This window comes from Alligator sinensis, unplaced genomic scaffold (genome assembly GCF_000455745.1).
Source record: "Alligator sinensis unplaced genomic scaffold, ASM45574v1 scaffold1907_1, whole genome shotgun sequence".
NCBI classification, from domain to species: domain Eukaryota; kingdom Metazoa; phylum Chordata; order Crocodylia; family Alligatoridae; genus Alligator; species Alligator sinensis.
This window is the reverse complement of record NW_005843160.1, coordinates 156,062-176,002: the sequence shown is the minus strand read 5'-3', so window position 1 is coordinate 176,002 and position 19,941 is coordinate 156,062. Positions and strand designations below refer to the sequence as shown.

Genomic DNA, 19,941 nt, shown 5'->3' with positions numbered 1-19,941 from the left:
CTAATTGCTCAGAGCTTCCTTGAAATGCATGAAACAATGAGGATTGAGAATGCTTAAAATGTTGCAGCAGGTTCTCATCTCCTTTTTGAAAGAGGACAGAAGAAAGAGAAAATAAGAGAAATCTAGAATATATGTGGCTGGTGTCTAAAGTACAAGGGGTGTTATTTTGGAGCCCAGGTTTAGTCAATCTCCATGTAATCCTTAATTCATGTGGGCATTTAAGTGTTTACAAAGCGTTATGTGAACAAACCTTTCATTTGCCCCTAAAGGCTATAGGTTGGGGTATCTTGCTGATGGGATAGGCATCTTGTCAGCCCCAGACAGCAGGCTCTGACCACATTCTCCTAATTATCAAGGGAAGATGGTGAGATGTCTATCTTGTACATGGTCATTTAAAAATGGAATCAAGTGTTTTTAGTTGTTACTGATTCATTCATTCATTCAAGCCACCACTCTCCCTTCACTGCAAATCACTTCTGTCTGCACTTCTGATATGCTAATACTAAAGTTCATCCTGGAGGCTGGCTCTATCAGAGATCCATCCAGCCTTCCAGTGCACACACTTAATTATCAAAATCACCACAGGCTACATCTTGCTGTTATGTACCTTCTCTATGAGGTTCCCTGGAAGAAGGTTCTCCACAAATTGCCGCAGGTTCTCCCGAACAACCGCATTGTGGAAGAATGATATCTTCCCATTAATAAGTCCCAGAATTGATGGGGTGCTGTGTGCTCCTAGATGATGCGCTAGACGTCTCTCATACCCAGCATGGACGACTCCAATCCCCACTCCTGGAAGTCCATAAAGAGGGTTACCTTGATGCAGGCTGGTAGGTGACCCAATCTATTCTAAAAGGAATTCAGTATTAAATTATCTGACTGCACGCACTGCACTGAGCCAATCAACTGGCCTGGTCCAAGGGCTAATTCACTTTAGAATTTCCCTTTACACATTTTGTGGAGAAGCAAGAAGCTCAGACTGTGCTGTCAGGAGGGAGTAACAGTAACGCTAGTTCCTTCTATTCCTTCTGCCCACAGTTCTCTACTCGGCATGTAAAACCTCCCAAGGAGAAATGTTACTGTATTGTACACTTAATGCCAGGGACTTCCTCTCCTTGCCCTCTTTCTGATTCTGTGTTGTCTGTATTGACTATTTCCTGCTTTGCAGACAATCCAGGAAAGAAACAAGATGTTCCACCCTGAGCAAAAGATATTGTAAAGTATTTCAGCAGCATCCCAGTGTACTTTGAGTCTTAAACTGTTTTCACCCGAAACTGTGCATGGCCGTAGCCTTGATTTAGGCCCCATATGGCTGTATTGCAGCCCTCCCTGTACTCTTCAGGATGAATCAGTACTGTGCTAAATGTAGGTGCAAGGATGATGCAAAGTACAGGGTGCAAGGCAAAACACTTAACCTGGTTAATCTCTGACCAGTCCAATTTATCCTCTGCTAGGGCAGGATTCTCTAGTGACTTCATAGATTTCATAGACACTCGGGCTGGAAGGGACCCCGGAGGATCATTGAGTCCAGCCCCCTGCCCCAGGGGCAGAAAGTCAGCAGGGATCATAGGATCCCAGCAAGATAAGCATCCAAATGTGTCTTGAAGGTGTTCAAAGTGGGTGCTTGACCCGCCTCCAGCGGCAGTCTATTCCAAACCTTGGGGGCTTGGACAGTAAGGAAGTTCTTCTTTATGTCCAGCCTGAATCGGTCGCGGTGGTTTGTGACTGTTCGATCTTGTCATCCCTTGGGGTGGTCTGGTGAACAGACGTTCCCCTGATAAACTTATAGGTGGCTACCAGATCACCCCTGAGCCTGTGTTTTTCCAGGCTGAAGAGCCCCATGGCTCTCAGCCTCTCTTCATAAGGTCTGTTTTCCTGACCTCTGATCATGTGCATGGCTTTCCTCTGCACTCTCTCAAGCTTTTCCACATCTTTTTTGAATTGTGGAGCCCAAAACTGGACGCAGTACTCCAGCTGTGGCCTCACCAAGGCTGAGTACAATAGGAGAATGACATCCCAGGATTTGCTTGAGAAGCATCTATGGATGCAAGCCAGCGTTTTGCTTGCTTTACTAGCTGCAGCATCACAATGAAGACTCATGTTCATCTCATGGTCAATCATGACCCCCAAGTTCCTTTCATCCGTAGTACTAACCAGTGTAGCACTGCCGAGCCTATAAGCATGCTGCAGGTTTTTCCTCCTAAGGTGGAGAACCTTGCATTTTTCGGGGTTGAACACCATCAGGTTTTCATCCGCCCATTTCATGAGCCTGTCAAGATCAGCCTGGATCTCTCTCCTGTCCTCAGGTGTGGATGCTTTACCCCAGAGTTAGGTGTCGTTGGCAAACCTGGCCAGTCTGCTTCTGACACCAATGTCCACATCATTGATGAAGATGTTAAACAGTACAGGCCCTAGGACAGAACCTTGAGGGCCCCCACTGGTGACCGTGCACCAAGACGATTGGCTCCCATCAACCACCACCCTCTGGGTCCTACCGCGGAGCCAATTCCCCAGCCAGCGGATCGTGGTGAGGTAAAGGCAGCAGTTAGCCAGTTTTGCCAAGAGGTGATCATGGGATACCAGATCGAAGGCTTTTTTAAAATCAAGATATACAACATCAATCTCTTCCCCCTTGTCCAGGTGATAGGTCACCTGGTTGTAAAAGGAAATAAGATTGGTCAAGCAAGACTTGTGTAGTTAAACTGCCACTACTTCTATGGGCTGAGTTTATGCCAGGTCCTTTCAGTGGTTAACTCGGTCTTCTAGATCTCTCTGCTAGAAAATGTTTCCTAACGTTGCAAATCTTGTCCTAGTGTCATTGATCTTCCCAGTATTGAATGTTATTAATGATCCTTGCTCCTTAGCCTGGAAAACACAGATGTAAAAACCATTTGCATCACACTGAGAAGCTGCAAAGGAATGCAGTGGCTTAATGTAAATGCACCCCTCCAACACTGAAATCACTTGCTGCAGCCCAGGGTAGAAACCTTTGAGACAGCCTCTCCCTGAAAACAAGTTAAAGCTGAACGGTTATTGGTTTCTCTTACCCAGCGCCTCTAGCTCTTGAACCACCTCCTTCCACACAGGTTCAATGTGGATGCAGCTAAAACACCAGTCTGAGGTTATTTTAATGAGGTAAGGCTTTTTGAAACTGTCTGGCACAATCTCATGCATGTAGTGTGAAAAGTGCAGCAAGTATTTCTCATCTGAGGAGTCGCGTCGCTCCGAGTTGAATGGGAAATGGAAAAAGGACTCGTCAAAGTAAAAGCCTTCATGGAAGTGGTGGAACTGGCGGTGCTGGTGCTGAGAATATCCCTGGTTCTCGCCCACATCTCCGTAACGATCAAAGTTTGCCCTCTTTTCCTCATTGGAAAGTATCTGTTAATGGGAGAGTTGAGTATAGTAGTAAGGGTTGAAAAGAAAAAGTCCAGATCCATTAAGAGGGAACTGGAGGCATGACATTTTTCCTGTTTCCCTAAATAGACTTAAAGAGGAATTTTATTTTGACTAAATGTCTAAAACTCTGAGCCCCAAGAAAGTGAACCGTGCTGTTTTTACAGCCTTGTCCCTGTAGGCAAATCTATGTACATGGCAAAGAGCAAAAGCTGATGCATGGACATAGAATATTTTATTGGATAATCTTGTACAAACCTATGCATTAATTAACCAGCCTCTTTAAAACCTTAATTCCAGGCTTTTAAGCTCCATGGCACTGTATGTCTTCCAAATTTATCTTGCACTTCAGTTTCTCAATGTGAGATTCCTCAAGCTGATGTAGTCCAGCTAGATGTTGTGGCACTCCTACTTGCTTTGATGTTAATTTGAAGAGGTGAAGTGCTCAGAAAGACTAGCAGCACTGTGGGGCCGAAACTGCTTTTTTTTTCCAGTTGGGAGATCAGAATTCATTCACTTCCTAGAGGCTCAGCACAGCTGTATGAAAAGCCTCAGCTTTGTCACAAGCTGAGGTGGCTGATTCAGCGAGCCTCGGATAAGTGACCTGCAAGTGCTCCTTATGCAAATACTATTTTTAGAAGCGACTAAAGCTCTCAAAGTAATTAAGCTCACTCAGATCCTCATTTGGAATATGCATAATAGATGAAAAGAGAACCTGCCTGCTGCACTTTAAGACCCCTTTCTGCCTTGCTTGATGCTTCTCAGCCAGCAAAGAGCAGAACTTTCCATATGTTCTACTAAAACATTGCCATCAGTTTCTCTGAGGTCTAATTAAATTCTCCCCCAATAACTGGAGAGATTATAAATGGACAAAGGTATTTAGGAAGACAGCAACATCCAGGACTTGTGTTTATCTAGAACACACAGATTTCTCCTCTCTCTCTTCTCCCCACCCCAATGTTTCTCTCTCTAGAAATGCACAGAGCTGAGAGACTATTCATATAGCTATAAAGGGTGACGTAAAAGAGAGGAACAGCACCTTCCAGGATCGAACAGCAAGGTTGAAAAGCAGCATAAAGTTAAGAAGCAGTATTTAATACCTCATAGGCCTTGCTAATTTGGATAAACTTATCTTCTGCTCCTGGATCCTTGTTTTTGTCGGGATGCCTACAATGCGAAAAGAAAATGAGAATATGCATGTCATCCTCTAGGAAGTGATAGCAGCTTATCACAGGGAGTTGCACAACATGCCACAAAAGTAGACTGCCTTGGCGTAATACTCATGCCAAATGGTATATGTAGATGTTAAAGACATTTAGTGGTATCCCCTGCTTAATCTGTCTGACGTTTAAAGTAGGTCTATGACAGGAGTCTGACCCCTGCCTCCCCCCCACTTGGCTGAAGCACAAAGAATTTTAATGCCTGTTAGTTGTTTTAAACAATAGTATTAAATGACCCCTTTCCTGCCTAGGTTCCCTGAGGACAGAGATGATAGATGCTGCAGTTCCAATAACTTTCCACGTGTCGTACATCAGCTCTGCCCTTGCACGTAAGGATACAAACTAGTATGTTATGCAAACTAACCAATTTCCTCTGAAACTGGTATGGCTAGCTTCCACTATGCATGCCAGGCAGGGGAGGCAGCAAGGAGCATAGCTGCAGACTGGGTAGGGGAATGGGATTGGAGTGGCATGCAGGGAGCATGCTGGCCTTAATTTGTGACACGCCTGCCAAAAAGATTGTCCCCCACTGCTTTAAAAATACAATGCTCTAAATGCCCGTGGAAAGCACCGGTGTGAGGTAGATCGCATGCTGGCTTGTCTGTCTGTTTGGTGACATGTAAAGTCTCAAAACACATATATCAAAGGCAGTTTTAGTCAGAGATGGTATCAGAGCAAACTCTTCTCACTTGACTTCAATCTCTTAACTGCTTTTTAAAACTAAAGTTTAAGTGTGGATTATACTGGTATTTTTATTGTATGAGACACGTGTGCCAGGGCTTTTGCTTTATTTTTACCCAAAGCACAGCTTGATGAAGGTCACAGCTCGCTCTCTCTCATACTGATTTGACGAGCGTATGGATTAGCAACGTCTGCATCTAGTACTCTTAAACCTCTTCAAAGATTGATCTTGGGCTTGGTATTTAAGACTGTAAATTAAGTCTAGCACTGGCCTTACTGATCATCAGAAGAGGCTGTAACCTTCTCATCAGTAAAGTACCAGTGTTATCACCAAAAGTGAATGCTATACTCAATGTCAAAACTTGTTAATGTAATCCTATTATGTAAGGCATTAGACCTTTAAAAAAAAAAAAAAATCACATCCTCTTGAAAACCTATTTCTAACTCCCTTCTTCATTTCCAAGTGTTTAGCTGTCATAATCTTAAACACACACTGGAAACCTTCCAGTTAAAACACACACACTTTAGTACCCCAATCGGTCCACTTGTGCATGTATGTCTAAGAGTATCAATTTGCTTTCACTGTTTGCAGGATAAAGATCTTGGAAAAAGAGAAGACAACTAGGTACAAGATGAACAAAAGTATACATTGTGAGTCTTAGAGTTTTCTTTCAATTCAGAAGTCTGTCTTCTAGATGTATAGAAAACTTTACCTAAAGTCTGTCTTGATCAGAGTTCAAGTGTGTCCTGTTTTAAACAAAGTCCAGGAACTTGAATTACTTTGTTTAGGGAGCATTAAATAGATACAATTAGAGACATTCACTTACAACCATCACCATCCTGCAACAACCCCTACGAAAGCCCCAAAGATAACAAAAGAAAATACATCTGTTCATACTCCGGATGATTTCACCAATAGATTATTATATATATTATTTCCCCGCCCCCCCCATCTTATACAACACAAAATGTATCGGGTCTTCCAAAATCTAATACTCAACTACTCCTTGGTCCACAAATGTTAAGTTCCAATTTGGCCTATAACTTTGCATCTATAAAACCAAGGACCATGTCTCTTAATTTTTACTCTTGCAAGTAATCCTTTGTCCTATAGGGCAACAGTTCTCAACCTTTTTTTTTTTTTGTACCAGGACCCATTTGTAAACATCGAGGGCCAGTTCCGACCCAGTGTCCCCAGCCCCCCAGTGCATAGTACGGGGGGAGCCCCAAGCCACCCCTTGCTCTGCCTGCCTGCAAGGGAAAACCCACAGTTTCCCTTTTTTTTTTTTTTTTTTTTTTTTTCTCCTTTAAAGGAGAATCCATTTTTAAAAGCTTGTTGATCCTTTTTTAAAGTCTGCCCGTGACCCTTACACACACACACACACACACACACACACTTTCCTCAACCCGTGGGTTCATAGTAGCTAGGGTCAGGAGGGACCTGAACGGATCATCTAGCCTGATCCCTGCCACAGGCAGGAATGAATGCTGGGTTCACAAGACCCCAGACAGGTGATCATCTAACCTCTTTTTTGAATTTGCCCAAGGGAGGGGCGAGGACCACTTCCCTGGGAAGCTGGTTCCAGATTTTGGCCACCCTAACTGTAAAATATTGCCTTCTGATCTCTAACCTAAACCTATTCTCCATCAGCTTATGACCATTGTTCCTCATCACCCCAGGTGGTGCTGGGGAGAAAAGGGCTCTGCCTATTTGCTGTTGATCCCCCTTGATGAGCTTGTAGGCAGCCACCAGGTCCCCCCTCAGCCTCCTCTTGCTGAGGCTGAACAGGTTCAGGTCCTTCAGTCTCTCCTCGTAGGGCCTGTCCTGCTGCCCTCTCACCATGCGGGTGGCCTCCTCTGACCCCTCTCCAGGCTGGCCACATCCCTTTTGAAGTGCGGCGCCCAGTACTGGACGCAGTACTCCAACTGCGGCCTGACCAAAGATGCATAGAGGGGGAGTATCACCTCTCTGGACTGGCTTGGGATGCACCTTTGGATGCTTGACAAGGTATGGCTGGCCTTGCTGGCTGCGGTCTGGCATTGGCGGCTCATGTTCATCTTGGAGTCGATAATGACTCCGAGATCCCTTTCCGCCTCTGTGCTTTCAAGAGGGAAGCTCCCTGGCCTGTGTGCGCGCTGTGGAGTCCTTCTCCCAAGGTGCAGCACCCTGCATTTGTCTGCATTGAACCCCATCCTGTTCTCATCCACCCACTTTTGTAGTCCGTCTCAATCTGTTGTGATGCAGAAGTAGGTGGCAAGAATAAACATCTTTCATATAGTCACCCTAAGCGGGGAGCCCTCGACTTGCGGCGTTTCGCCATTTACACCCGCGTCATTACTCACGGCGCTGGATCCTCGCGCTTATGGCACTACAGGGAAATTTGCAATGAGGAAAAAAAAAAAGGGCAGCAAAAAAACCATCCCTGGATCAGTTTGTCAAAAAGCCGTCGAGTGGCTCCAAGTCTCCCCAAAATCTCCCCCAAAAAGCTCTTCTGAACGCCATGACCCTGATGAAGATGTTCCTTCACCTTCTGTTTAAATACAATTTTATGTGATGAGTGACCGTACTTCCCTGTTTAATCGAGTGATATACAGCGCACTTCAGAAAGCGCGGTACTGCGCAGCGTGTGTCAGTTATGGTGTTTATGGTCATTTCTACAGAAAGGTACGATAATATATTCTTGCCCCCTACTTTTGCACCATAGGGTGAATAGATAAAAGATATATATATATATATGTTGCTCGAAGCAGGACCAGCCTCAGCTCCATCATTTGCCTCAAACCGCAATGACGGGACAGCGGTGCTCAGCCCTCTGTGGGGGCCCGATCCCGGGGAGGGGGACGGGACGGGACGACGGGACGTACCACTCTCGGGCGAGGCGCTTGTAGGCCTTCTTGATGTCGGCGGCGCCGGCGGCGCGGCCCAGGCCCAGCACGCGGTACGGGTCGAAGTCGGCGGCCCGCGGGCCCGGCAGGGCCAGCGCCAGCACCAGCACCGTCACCATGGACACGGCGCACTCACTTCCGCTCGAGGGGGGGTGGAATCCGCGCGCGGGGCATGCTGGGGTGTAGGAGGCCGGATGTGCGGCGCGGCGACGTCATATCCGAGCGATGGAAGCCGAGCAGCGGCAACGGCTGCAGCGGGGTCGTGTGCGGCTGGTGCGGGGCCTGCAGGTGGAGGCGCTGTGGGGGCCGCTGGTGCGGGACGGCGTCTTTTCCCGGGACATGCTCGACGACATCCAGGTGCCGGCCGCCTCCCTCCCCTCCGCTCCCTGCTGTTTGGAAATGCTGGTTTCTGGGCCCGGGGTGTAAATCGTGTCCCCTCCCTTACAGAGAGCAGGCACTCTGAGAGACCAAGCCAGGCAGTTACTGATCGACCTCGAGACCCGAGGAAAGCAAGCTTTTCCTACCTTTGTTTCCATCCTACACGAAACCGGACAGAAAGACCTGGCGGATTTCCTGAGTGAAGGATGCGCTTTCCCGCGGCCGTCCTCAATTGACATAAAACCCATTGAAATCGGACTGCGTGGTGGAAAGGGCCGTGCAGGTAAGTGTCGATGGGACTGCTGTAACAAGCAGCAAAATGCAGCGTTCGTAAGCCCTCTTGCTGTAGCGGTACCGGAGAGCGGCTAGCGGCCTGTTCAATGTGATGGCCCGTCTATTATCCAGAATCCGGTGTTAGCCCGTGCAGCGTTTGGGAAAGGGCAGCGCGGTTCCGCGTTACTAACGAGTTCTTATCTGCAGCTATGTCCCGGGAACTTGAGATGGATGTTCTTGCATATAAGTTCTTGACTGATGTTATATTGCATATAATCTCTCTGGTGCCTCAGATCTGAAGTCTGAGGGCATATGTTTCTCTCTGCATCAGGAAGACGCTGTTTGCCTTGATTTAAAGAAGGGATTAGACCTCAGATCTGGGCTCCGTTCCTAGGCCAGTGGCTATTGGAGAGCCATAAAGCTCATAATTTTCTCTGCTACAACATGGGGATAAAGCTTATCTATCTGGCAAAAGACATACGATGCAAAGCTAAAATATGCCGAGATCCTTGAAGGAAAGGAACTATAAATGCACAAAATGTCTGTAATTTGAGGACCAGTGCTGGGTTTTTTTGTCAGATATCTGTGTTGTTGGTTGGGTAGCTGGTTCCATTAACAGCTTACTTTTCATTTTCAGGTTCCCTTTGTTGCCCCTTTATTTTATAGGGTGCTCTAAGTGTTGCTGGTTGTTTCGCCAAACCTTAAAGGCATTGCTTAGTCTTAGATGGATAGATCATGCCTTGCAGAGTAGTTTAGATGTTGCAAAGATATTTGGCTTGGAGGAAGTCAGTGAGAGAGAGACGAGCATTTGCAGGAAGGAGGTGGCCTTGGAAGGCTATTTGCAGAATAATTGGTGGCCAAAAAGATGCATGTTGCAGTTAAGGGGAAGGACAGGTGCTGGGTTCAGCTGAGGGGGGGTATAGGGGAGGGTCAGATGGAGTTTTAGGGAAGAAAGGAGTAGAGAGGCATCTTTCTGAACGGACTAGCCTTTTCAGGATGCTTGATTTCTTTAGGGTACGCACAGGAGAAGTTGCTGTCTATAAGCACAATCCAGGAAGAAAGGAACAGTAGTGAAAACACTTGGCTCACAATTCCCACCCAGCTCACTGCACAGTCTTGTTCTAGTTTCATCTCATGCCATATCGTTAACAACTGAGCCCTACAGTGGAAGGATATAAATGATACCTAGCACCCAGGCTGTAGGGCAAGATATTCAATTGCCTGCAACAAGCAGTGCTCCAAACAACTCCAGAGAGAGCCTGCTGTCTGCTTCACACACCCTACCATTGGCAGGAACCTGGAGGAAGAGGGGTACTTCAAATGTCCTGTGCCTTTTCAGGTGGGAGAGACTCTGAGTATTTGCCTCTGCCAGTCCAAGCCAGGACTGAGAGAGACCAAGAATTGGACCACCCTGGTGCAGTAGCTCACAGTAAGTAGTCTCTTGGTAGGTAAGACCTAAGTCCTGGCAGTTTCTCTGTCCTTCCCCTGCTTCTCTGAGGAAGCCCTTGACCACCTATCCCTCTGGGAGTCTCACAGTATTTTTCATGTTGGGTTAATCTCCCTGAATGCCATGCTGCCTGGAACACATGAGTATTGTATAACTGGAAGACATTATAGGAATACAAAATGCACCTTTTGCTCCACTCTCCCCTTTCCTTGTAGCTTTCTCTATACGTGCTGGGCTTCCCTGCACCTTGCTGCCCAGGCATCGCTGCTGAACAGTGATTATTTTTCCCCTGTGTGCAGTGAAGGGACAGCAAATCTGCTGCTTTTCCCTGCGAAGCTTGTACCTGCATGTCTCCTCTTCAGGCCGCAGTGTTGGTACACATCATGAGCTGTTGTCTTGGGATCTTCCTACAAGCTCAAAACAGCTAGAGAGGAATAAAAGGGGGTTAAAACAAAGGCTTTCTCATGTTGGCTCCAACAGGGAAAGACCTAATTAACAGAAGGGATCTCATCAGAAAGACACATGGATGCCATGCCATGGCATTATTGGTTTTAAGATGCAGTGTAACAAATGTGAGCCAACGTTTGTGTTGGTATTAATGCTGTGAAGCTAAGTCCAAGCCTTTTGCTAATGAGTTGCAGGTGCTTGCTTGGAGCTGAATGTCAGGTCTGTGTGTTGCAGGTGCTGCTGCAGACAGGTCCAGACAGAACTCCGATATGGTCAGTGTCCTTTTTCTGTGCATCTTTTTCTTGCTTGTGTCCTCTTTGAGCTGTCCAGTGCCAGCTCCTGTCACATCCACCTGATGCCCCATTTTCAAAAGGGAATCAGGCATTTCTAAGCCTAAGGCTCATTGACAATCCAAAGGGCTTTGGTCCAGATTGTTAAGGGGATTTAAGAGCATAGCTCCATTAGATTCCAGTGGTAGTGAAGTGCTCAAATACCTTTAACAGTTAGCAGAGGCAGCTGACCCCAGAGCTCATCTAGCATCTCTATCCACTGTGAAGGTGGTCCACTAAGAGAGATTCCCAATCAAATCCTAAACTACAAAGGTATTGAGGTGCCTGAAGATAATACTAGGTGCCTTCTGGCATATTCAGTCCTTTGGTGCTTGGAAATCAATAGGGGACAGGTGCATGACACACTTGGTTACTGCTGTAAAGCCAATGGTAAACCTTTTTGCATTTGGAGGGGACCAGCTACCTTTGCAAGGCTTTGCTACATGGCAATAGGCTTGCTAGTGTAGCTGTACCATCCAACCCTCCTTGTGGAAATGCAGCTTGTGCTGGCAAAAAAAAATCCAGTTGTGCCTCTAGTTTATACCCGTTTCCCAACCCAGAATAATCCATGCTGATGAAAGCTCTCTTGCCATTATAACTATCCATACTAAGACTTTTGCTAGCATAGCTGGGCCAGTTAGGGATATGATTTTTCCTTTTCACATGCTCCTACTTTATCATAGCCACGTTGGCAGAACTTTTTTAGTGCAGACTAAATCCGCACCTGATCAGCGTTAGTAGCTTGAGAGGCATCTGAACGTTTTGCCTGGGACTGGTAAATTCCAGTGAATTTATTTACAGTTTGGAGTTCAGGTATCTGACCCAGTTACCTGGACAAGTCCTGTAACAAGTCCTTACTTGCCTGGCATGCCCAGTTTGATTCAGATTGGCACAGAATTAAACATCCCATTCCTCCTTCTATATTGTATTAGCTACCCTATAAGTATAAACAATAACATGCACCCAAATATTATTCCTTAAGCAGTTATGCTTGGGACAACTAATAATTATCTGGTGCAGCACTTGCAAAGTGCTCTTTCTATTGTTGTTGGTATTTTGGTTTTGTAATTATAGTGCTATTTTTGTTATTGGTATATTTCAGCATTATAATTACAAAACCAAAATATGCTAATAACAAAAGGCAAAGTTCACAAATGCAGACAGGCATGTTTTGGAATCGCCTTCCAGAAAATGTAGCTCAAATTTATTTTCAGGTAAATTAACTTGGCCACTTTAGTCATGTAAATCAAGACCCTGATCTTGCAAGCATTTGAGTAGTCTCATTAAAGTCAATGGAATATTTGCACAGGCAAAGCTAAATAAAGTGCATCTGAGTGCGTGAGGGATTTTTGTAAGTACTGGCTGGGTCTCCTGATGTTTTCTTTTTGTAGTTGGGTCTTTGGGCTCTATCTGTCTGCATAACGTCTGTTCAGAGACTTTTGAAGCTTCCTTATTTCATGCTCTATCTGTTGAGCTGTTGTGTAGGGGAAGGCACCTGTCTTCTGCCAAGTGTGATCCCTGTTCAGTTAGGCTGGGCTGCATTTCCCCCCCCGTCTGTATTAATTCCTATATGGAAGTGGGTCCCATTATCCATCCCTGATCCTAGGCAAGGAGTAAATTGAGTTCATAGGAGAAATCATATGAGCTGCATGTTCAGTTCTGGGCTGCCTCCTGCCAGGTTAGCCAGTGGCTGCCCTGAGTGGGGGGGGGGGGGGGGGGGGGGGTGTTCATTTTGTCTCTCTGCTGACCATTCCTTGTGGGTCTGTGTGCACTAGGTTTATGTTCTGAAGTCGCGCCCATGTGGATACTGCCTCATCATCAACAACGTCCATTTCAGCCCTGAGTCTGGTCTGTCCCTTCGACAGGGCTCCGACCTAGACTACGAGAAACTGAAGAGGCGCTTCTCATTGTTCCACTTTGAAGTCCTGACCCGACAAGATCTCAAAGCTAAGGTAAAAAGAGCAGCTTCCAGCTAACCCCTGTTGAGAAAGCAGAGTGGCTCAAAACATCGGTAGAATGGAACAGTTTGTGCACTGGTGTCAAGAGCCTGTCAAAAAGCCCAAACTGCAGTGCTCAACGAGCTCATCAAAAGATGACTTTCCAATCTTCCTCTTTACATTACAGCAAAAAAAAAAAACGCTCGCATGTTTTAGCCCCTCTGGGCTTGGGTTTCATTCCTGAACATGATTTATAAGCAGTCTTCTGATGTTGCATTTATTTGATATGTTTGACTTCGTCTTTTTTATCAGGGTACCCAGGGGGTCTGTCTTCTGTTTGCGTTTGACTCATGTATTGTTTGATTTTTAAGCAGGACAGTCAATCCCCTGGAGCTTCCATTTAAGATAAAGCAGGCTTGTCTTATTTTCCTAAAACCAAAGGCAGTGCATTTCAGCCTGCGTAGGCTATACAGACTTGGTGCTGTGTTTGAGAGCACACGCTGAGATTAATGCCTTCTTTAAAAGGATACTATTCAGGGGAAATCTCCTTTCTTTGTTAAAGCAGCAAATGTTAAATGACAATCGATTGCAGTCACCCAGAAACTGTTCCTGCCTGATGGGGAGTTGAGTGTCCCATGTGACACAAGCAGATTAGATCTCAGCCCAGTTCCCAGTGGACATGTGACCGTGCAAAAATGGGGACTAGGCTGGACAGGCCATGGGAGAGTAAAGCGTACTCGCCTCTTTACAAACATTGTCCCCCTGTCACTGTGGACTGTGAGAGGGACCTTTTCTGGGCTCTTGGGTGTGTCTAAGGCATACCTCCTTTTTAGAAGTGCTGTCCCGGTTCTTTCAGCAGCATAGTGTTGATGTGGAACTGCTTTGAGGGGTCAGACTGACAGGAGTATTGCTAACCTGCCAGCCGAAAAATGGGAAAAACGTGTCACTGAGCTTGGCCAATGTGTATCGAGAAATAGTCAGCTGTGTTACTCTGAAGTCAGACAGAAGGCAGGATATGGTTGCACCTTATAGACTAACTAAATTGGAGATGTACACACTTTAATAATATACTGCTGTGTGTGTAGGAAATGTACTCGGAGCTGTGGGCACTGGCCCAGAAGGACCACAGTGCTATGGACTGCTGCCTGGTTGTGATCCTGTCCCACGGCCGTCAGGTAAGATCCAAGCCCTCCTTCATTTTCCCTTTGCTCTGGTTGCATAGTAGACTTCTGAAGCATGTGTTGGTTACCGAGGTCCCAGCATCTCTTTGTTGGGAGTGTTTGTCTCCTTCATGCCCTAATATCTTGTGGGTAAAGCCAGTGGGGCCTTTTCCTTGCAAACTTCAGGATACATGAGTTGGGAGGTCCAGGAAGATGGATGTAGCAACAGCGCCATTGAACCAATAGAAGAGACCAGTGGGAAAGCTGATCTGCCATCATGTTTGTAGGAATCCCTTGATGGTTGCTTTCTACTGTATAATGTTGCAATGAGATGTCTTATCTGGGTGCCCTTTTGCTTTCTTAAGGTGGCTCTGATCCTGTCTCACCTTTTGAGGGTCCTGTGTGCTTTATAACTCTGATGCAAGCTTTTGGGGAGCAGGGTGCACATTGAGAATAAATTCTGGATGCAGCAGTAAAGGGAGCCTGGCACTACACAGTGCTCTGGGTGGAACAGCCCTGTGCTGAAAGGACTACATGACCTTTCAGGTCTTCCCTAGCTTTACATGCCCAACTCACTGGTCAATGGGCGGTGATTATTTGCAACAGTGAACACTTTTACTGCAGTGGCATCTAGCTAGAAGTAATGAGATGGAATTACAGGAAGGGGAGAATTTAGGGTGACTGTGAGGAATGCAATCTAATCAGCTTGTGGGGCAGGGGGGAAATAAGACCCCATGAACCTCAGGGGAACCTAGGGCATGGGTCAGATAAGGAGGATCATGGGTGTCTGGAATTTAGACTATTTCCAGACTGATATTGGCTGCTGTTCTCTCTCCTCATCTTGCTTTCCAAGTCCTTCTAGATAGCAGCAAACTTAGGTTGCATTTTGAGATCTGCACACAAGGGTGGTTGCATGCAAGACAAGCTGGGAGGGCTGATTGCGTTTACCTTTTCTTTTGAGTTATTGGCTCTTGGCTTTTGTTCTTTCAGCGCAGCCATATTCAGTTTCCTGGAGAAGTTTGTGGGACAGATGGGAATGCCATTCCGGTTGAAAGGATTGTGAACTGCTTCAATGGATTAAATTGCTGGAGCTTGAGGGGCAAACCCAAACTCTTCATCATTCAGGCCTGTGGTGGAGGTGAATATCTGCTCTAGCTTCTCTAGTACTCTGTCCTAGAAGGATTGTTTGGGGGGAGAAACAGTTGTGTTGCCACTTGTTCATGTGTTGGTATTTCTGGTATAATTGTTTTCTTTCCTATTTCCTATTCTTGAGCTGTCTTCTCTTGCTCTTTATTGCATATTCTTTTTGCTGAGGGCAAATGCCAATAGACCAGAGCGTGAAATTTCTAAAGACCAAGCTGTTAGCAGCCAGGTCAGACTGGGGCATGCATTCCACTGCACTGAAACTGGCTTGGTTAATTAAGAAGGGCTGTGGGAAGGAAGTGAAAGGGTCTCAGCTGCTGTATGGACTCTAGCAGAGTGGACTGTTTCAGTTCTCCCTGTGTGGCCGAAAGGTTTTGGTTGGTAAGAATGAACTCAAATTGTACTTCCATGAATTGCAGATGTTTCCAAGTCGTCTAACACAGCAAAGGAGAAAAGAACAGTTGCCTCTCATATCAGAAGAACTAGACTTATGGATGGGGAAGGTGGGAATCCACTTCTTATTACTTGTGCTTGTAACTGAGAAGGGTTTCTTGGTTGCCTCTGGCAGAGGAAAGGGATTATGGATTTGAATTGGATTCCGACTCATCTGGAAACCAAGGTTATGGAGCTTCTCTACAGTCAGATGCATCTCCCCTTAAGCCCTCCTCGGGGAACTTGGATGAGCCAGATGCAGTTACCAGTTTACCCACGGCCAGTGACATCTTGGTGTCCTATTCAACGTTTCCAGGTGAGTTGTTTTTTTTTATGAGGGAGGCAGTGATGCCAAGTGAATAGAGCAATGGATGACAATAACACTTGGCTTCTGTTCCTGGCTCTGCTGGTACCTTAATGGGGGGCTTTGTATGTGTCACTTCCTCCTACCTCAGTTTCTCCATCTAGAAAATGTGAAGGGTTATAGGTACCCCATTCATAATGAACTCTTGAGAGCTACAGGTGAAAACAGTCCTGCACAAACTAAACAGTATGAACATTGGAACATTTTTATTTTCATTCCATGCCTATTTCTTTTGGTGCGTGACAGTGCTCCATACTTTCAATGGAGAATCTCATAGTCCTTTACAGACAGTATATGAGAAGCCACTGTCTGAAGAGTTGTTATCCTCGTGTCACAGGTGGAAGTAGCTGAGGCACATGAAGGTTTTGACTTGCTCCAAGTCAGTCAGTAATACAGGCCCTACTCACCCACAAAAAAGAGGACTTCCAGGCCTGGGTTTAGAGAAACTTCTCCAGAGAGTGGAAGTATCATACCAAGGAGACTTCCCTTGCTGGACTGAGAGAGAAACATTTTTATATTCTTTCCAAAGGATTTGTCTCCTGGAGGGATCGCAAGAGTGGCAGCTGGTTTGTGGAAACCCTGGATAGAATACTTGAGCAATATGCTGATTCTGAAGATCTGCAGAAGCTGTTGTTGCGGGTAAGTGTTCCTTTTTTCTGATTTAGTGCTTCAGTTACTCAGTCTTTGAACTTAGTCTGCCTGTTAAGGCCTAAATTTCCAAAGTGACTATTGATTTGGAGAGCTTCAGTTTTTACATGCCCAATGGATGGTGCCTTAAAGGGACTTGATTTTTCAGAACATGAAGAATACCCTCTCACTTCATCAGGTCCCAGCAAGGTTTCTTTAGACACTGCTAGTTCCCCTTGAAAAACTATCAGCTTTAATCTTTGCTTAAGAGCCTATAATCCTGCCAGTGGCCAAAATGTTACCTGTCCCTGTGATACCAAAAGTACCAATGAGTTGGAGCAAGCAGCTACAGGCAGAATGATAAGTGTATTGCTATTTATATTAAGGAAATTATGCTAAGGAAGACTTGCTTCACTGATAATGTTGAGAGCTCTTCGACTGCCTCTTTAATTTTACACGCTCTGCTGCTGCGGTGACATTTTGTTTAGTCTTTAAGAATGTCAGCATTCTGGAAAACCGCACCAGATGCTCGCCTTTAATACTGCTTTTTATCTTCTGAGTGACGTAATCACATCTTAACTAGCGGCGTGAGATATAAGTGTGCGTGCTAATGAAGCGCTAAGCTTTGCTATATAGTCAGTGTTGGGAATGCAGAAGTTCTTGGAAATAACTCCCTATTTTGCTGCATCTCTGGTGCAGTGCAGTGGGATAGCATAGAAATCCATTTGGGTTGCTGTCAGATGTGTTGCTATCTGGGTTTTTGTTCTGTGCTGTCCAACAAAGATCAGTAGCTTACCTGATATTGTGTACTCTGCATACACTTGCAGCTCCAATTGTATTTTTTTTTTCCCTTCTGAAACTAGGCATATGCAATTCTTGTATGACAAATTGCTGATGTTTTTGGAGTTATGGTAATAAAGCACATCCTAAACTGCCTTAGGAATTGTTCCTATGTTCTCCTCAGCCTCCTTCTCCCCTTTGAAAGTTGGTACCAAAAAACACCCATTGATGTAATTGGTGCCATGCATGATCCTGCTTTCTAAAATGGAGGACCCAGTTCTTTGTGGAAAGGGGAATGTTTTGAAGTAATTCAATGCCAGTGGAAGCTTCTTGTGGAAGTAAGAGGGGCTCCTAGGAGTACGCCCGAAGAAAGGGGGCTCATATAATTCATGCTTCTGAATGAAAGAACTTTCACTCCCCATAAATGGCACAACAGAGCTTTCTATTTTTAACAAAACTGCATGCCAGTGTCGACGCGAAGGAAATGACTAAACTTCTCCTGTGCTCAGAAGAACTATTTCTGATTCAGACAAAGCACTTGTTGCATAAGCTTGGTGAGAGGGAAGGGGGACAGGAAGGTCAGCTCTGAAGGTGGCTTCCAGAAGTGAGCATCTGTTGCGGAGAGTGAGGAGGCAGGGGAAGAGGTGCTCAGTTCTAGAAGCAGCCTACTAACTGCTGCAGTCCACATCTGAGTCGTCTCCTCTCTCCTACTGTGTACAGTTCTGCTTGCTGCCCCTGCATTCAGTCCTCAATAAGGCCGTAAGCTGTGCTTGATCAGCAAACCAGCCAACCTCTTTATTTTCCTTCCTCTCTTTCCCAGGTGGCAAATGAAGTGTCTTCTAAAGAAAAATACAAGCAGATGCCAGGCTGCTATCACTTCCTTCGGAAATGGTTCTTCTTCATGACCAAGTGAAACCCAGGCTTGGAGGTCTCTCCTGTAAGTCAGGATTGTCTCCAGCAGGCCTGAGGACACCCCACACATGGCCATGGCTGCTCTGATTTGATTCTGTATTCAGCTGCTCCTGATTTGCATGTGTCCTGGGATGTGCGGTTGATTAACTCCCATGTTACTATGAAATGGAGGCTTTGCTCCCTTTCTGCTCAGAGCAAGACTGTTGGATTCCAGATCCAGAACATTTCAGGCAGGTGACAGCCTGTGGGATAATTCTGGGCTAGGCTAGTAGCTGCAGCCTTTGAGTCTATCTCCCTGTTCTTCAGCAAAAAGTGCCTTGAGCTGATTTAGGCTTTATGCTGGCTTTGTCCACTTTTGACCTGTGATTGCAGCTCCCTTGTGTGGGAGGAGGGGAAGATGAAGTGTTTGTATTGTATAATCAAAACCTTTTGCACTATGAATCAATGACATGCACCTGAATCCAAATGCTGTGGGTTGGGGCAGGGGAGAGTTTTACAGCATTTGTTACCTTTTTCTATTAAACTCATCATCTTTGTAGACAGTTTGTCTTGCTCTTTACTTATTCTCATCTCCCCTGATCTTCTCTTCTGCAGCTGGCCTGGCATCCCCCAAACCTCTCTTAGCTACAGTGACTGGCTTCTCCCACAAGCAGGGAGAATAAAAGCATTGCTGTGTCACAAAGCATATTTTGCAGTCTCTTGAATTTCCCACTATTGAATGATTGCAGCTGCAACCATTCAGACTTGCTAGGAACACCAGCCAGTCTGATGATTGAGGTCCAACTGATTCTATTTAAAGAAAATCAGAATATTTATTCCTGAGGCTACTGTTCGAAGAAGAAATTAAATTACTTTTCCTCTATAACAGACTCAAGGTCTTTGTCTTCTATCAAATATGATTGCTTTTGTATACAAGCTCAAATAGCATATGTGCAACTTTTTTTTTCCCCCTTTCCACTACAGGGAGAAAAATAACACAGCTGTGGTAAATGGAGTGATATTGAGCTGGCATATGTCATAGGGAACTGTGGAGCACCTGACAGAGCTAGGAAAGATGAGACAGGGCAGGAAATAGCTCAAGTCCTAATGGTTTCCCCATATTTTGGCCCTTCAGCATGATGGAATTTGTACTCTAAAAAGTCACAGAAGTGTTCACTGTTCTGAGCTCTCATTGTTCTTCTACCACTTCCTCTGCCTTAATTGCAGAGGTAGGTGAGGATCTGGCCTCTCTTAACTTCCTTAGTCCCTTAGTTTCTAGAAGCAACAACTAGATACTCATGGTTGCAGGCTGCAATGATTGATCAGTCATCTGGTGTTTGCTTTCTGGAGCAGCAGAGCTCCTTTGATTAATGGGATTGGGGTGGAGGTGACCTTCAACCCTTCTAGTTCATTTTCAGTGGAGAGTTCCTAGCTCAAGGTGGAGCAGGTGAATTTATATCTTTGTCCTAGTCCCTTGGGGATATGAGGAAATTGTAGCAAGAAAACAAGCACAGGCTTTTTTCTTCTCTGAATATACTCATGGAGCTCCTACT

General features: G+C 45.6%; 2 protein-coding genes across 3 annotated transcripts in view; one reads left to right on the top strand and one right to left on the bottom strand.

Annotated features, from left to right (window-relative positions):
- The window catches only part of DNAJC16 (DnaJ heat shock protein family (Hsp40) member C16), a 19,839-nt gene extending 11,539 nt beyond the window's left edge, over positions 1-8,300 (bottom strand). For both annotated transcript variants that reach the window (XR_003092169.1, XM_006037691.3), the window contains exons 1-4: positions 8,160-8,300; positions 4,494-4,560; positions 3,048-3,378; positions 608-792 (exon numbers count right to left, since the gene is read on the bottom strand). Coding sequence is in view for 1 of the 2 variants with exons in the window: in XM_006037691.3 (XP_006037753.1) it covers positions 608-792; positions 3,048-3,378; positions 4,494-4,560; positions 8,160-8,299 (723 nt within the window). In the remaining variant the exon portion in view is untranslated. The remainder of the gene's footprint in view (positions 1-607; positions 793-3,047; positions 3,379-4,493; positions 4,561-8,159) is intronic.
- An 88-nt stretch (positions 8,301-8,388) lies between these two features.
- Positions 8,389-19,261, top strand: CASP9 (caspase 9). The gene is made up of 10 exons (XM_006037682.3): positions 8,389-8,537; positions 8,628-8,841; positions 10,171-10,260; positions 10,960-10,997; positions 12,830-13,006; positions 14,077-14,166; positions 15,142-15,289; positions 15,863-16,042; positions 16,620-16,729; positions 18,318-19,261. Exons 1-10 carry the CDS (start codon positions 8,406-8,408, stop codon positions 18,408-18,410), a joined length of 1,272 nt encoding a protein of 423 aa, XP_006037744.1. The 5' UTR covers positions 8,389-8,405; the 3' UTR covers positions 18,411-19,261.
- Positions 19,262-19,941: the final 680 nt, after the last annotated feature.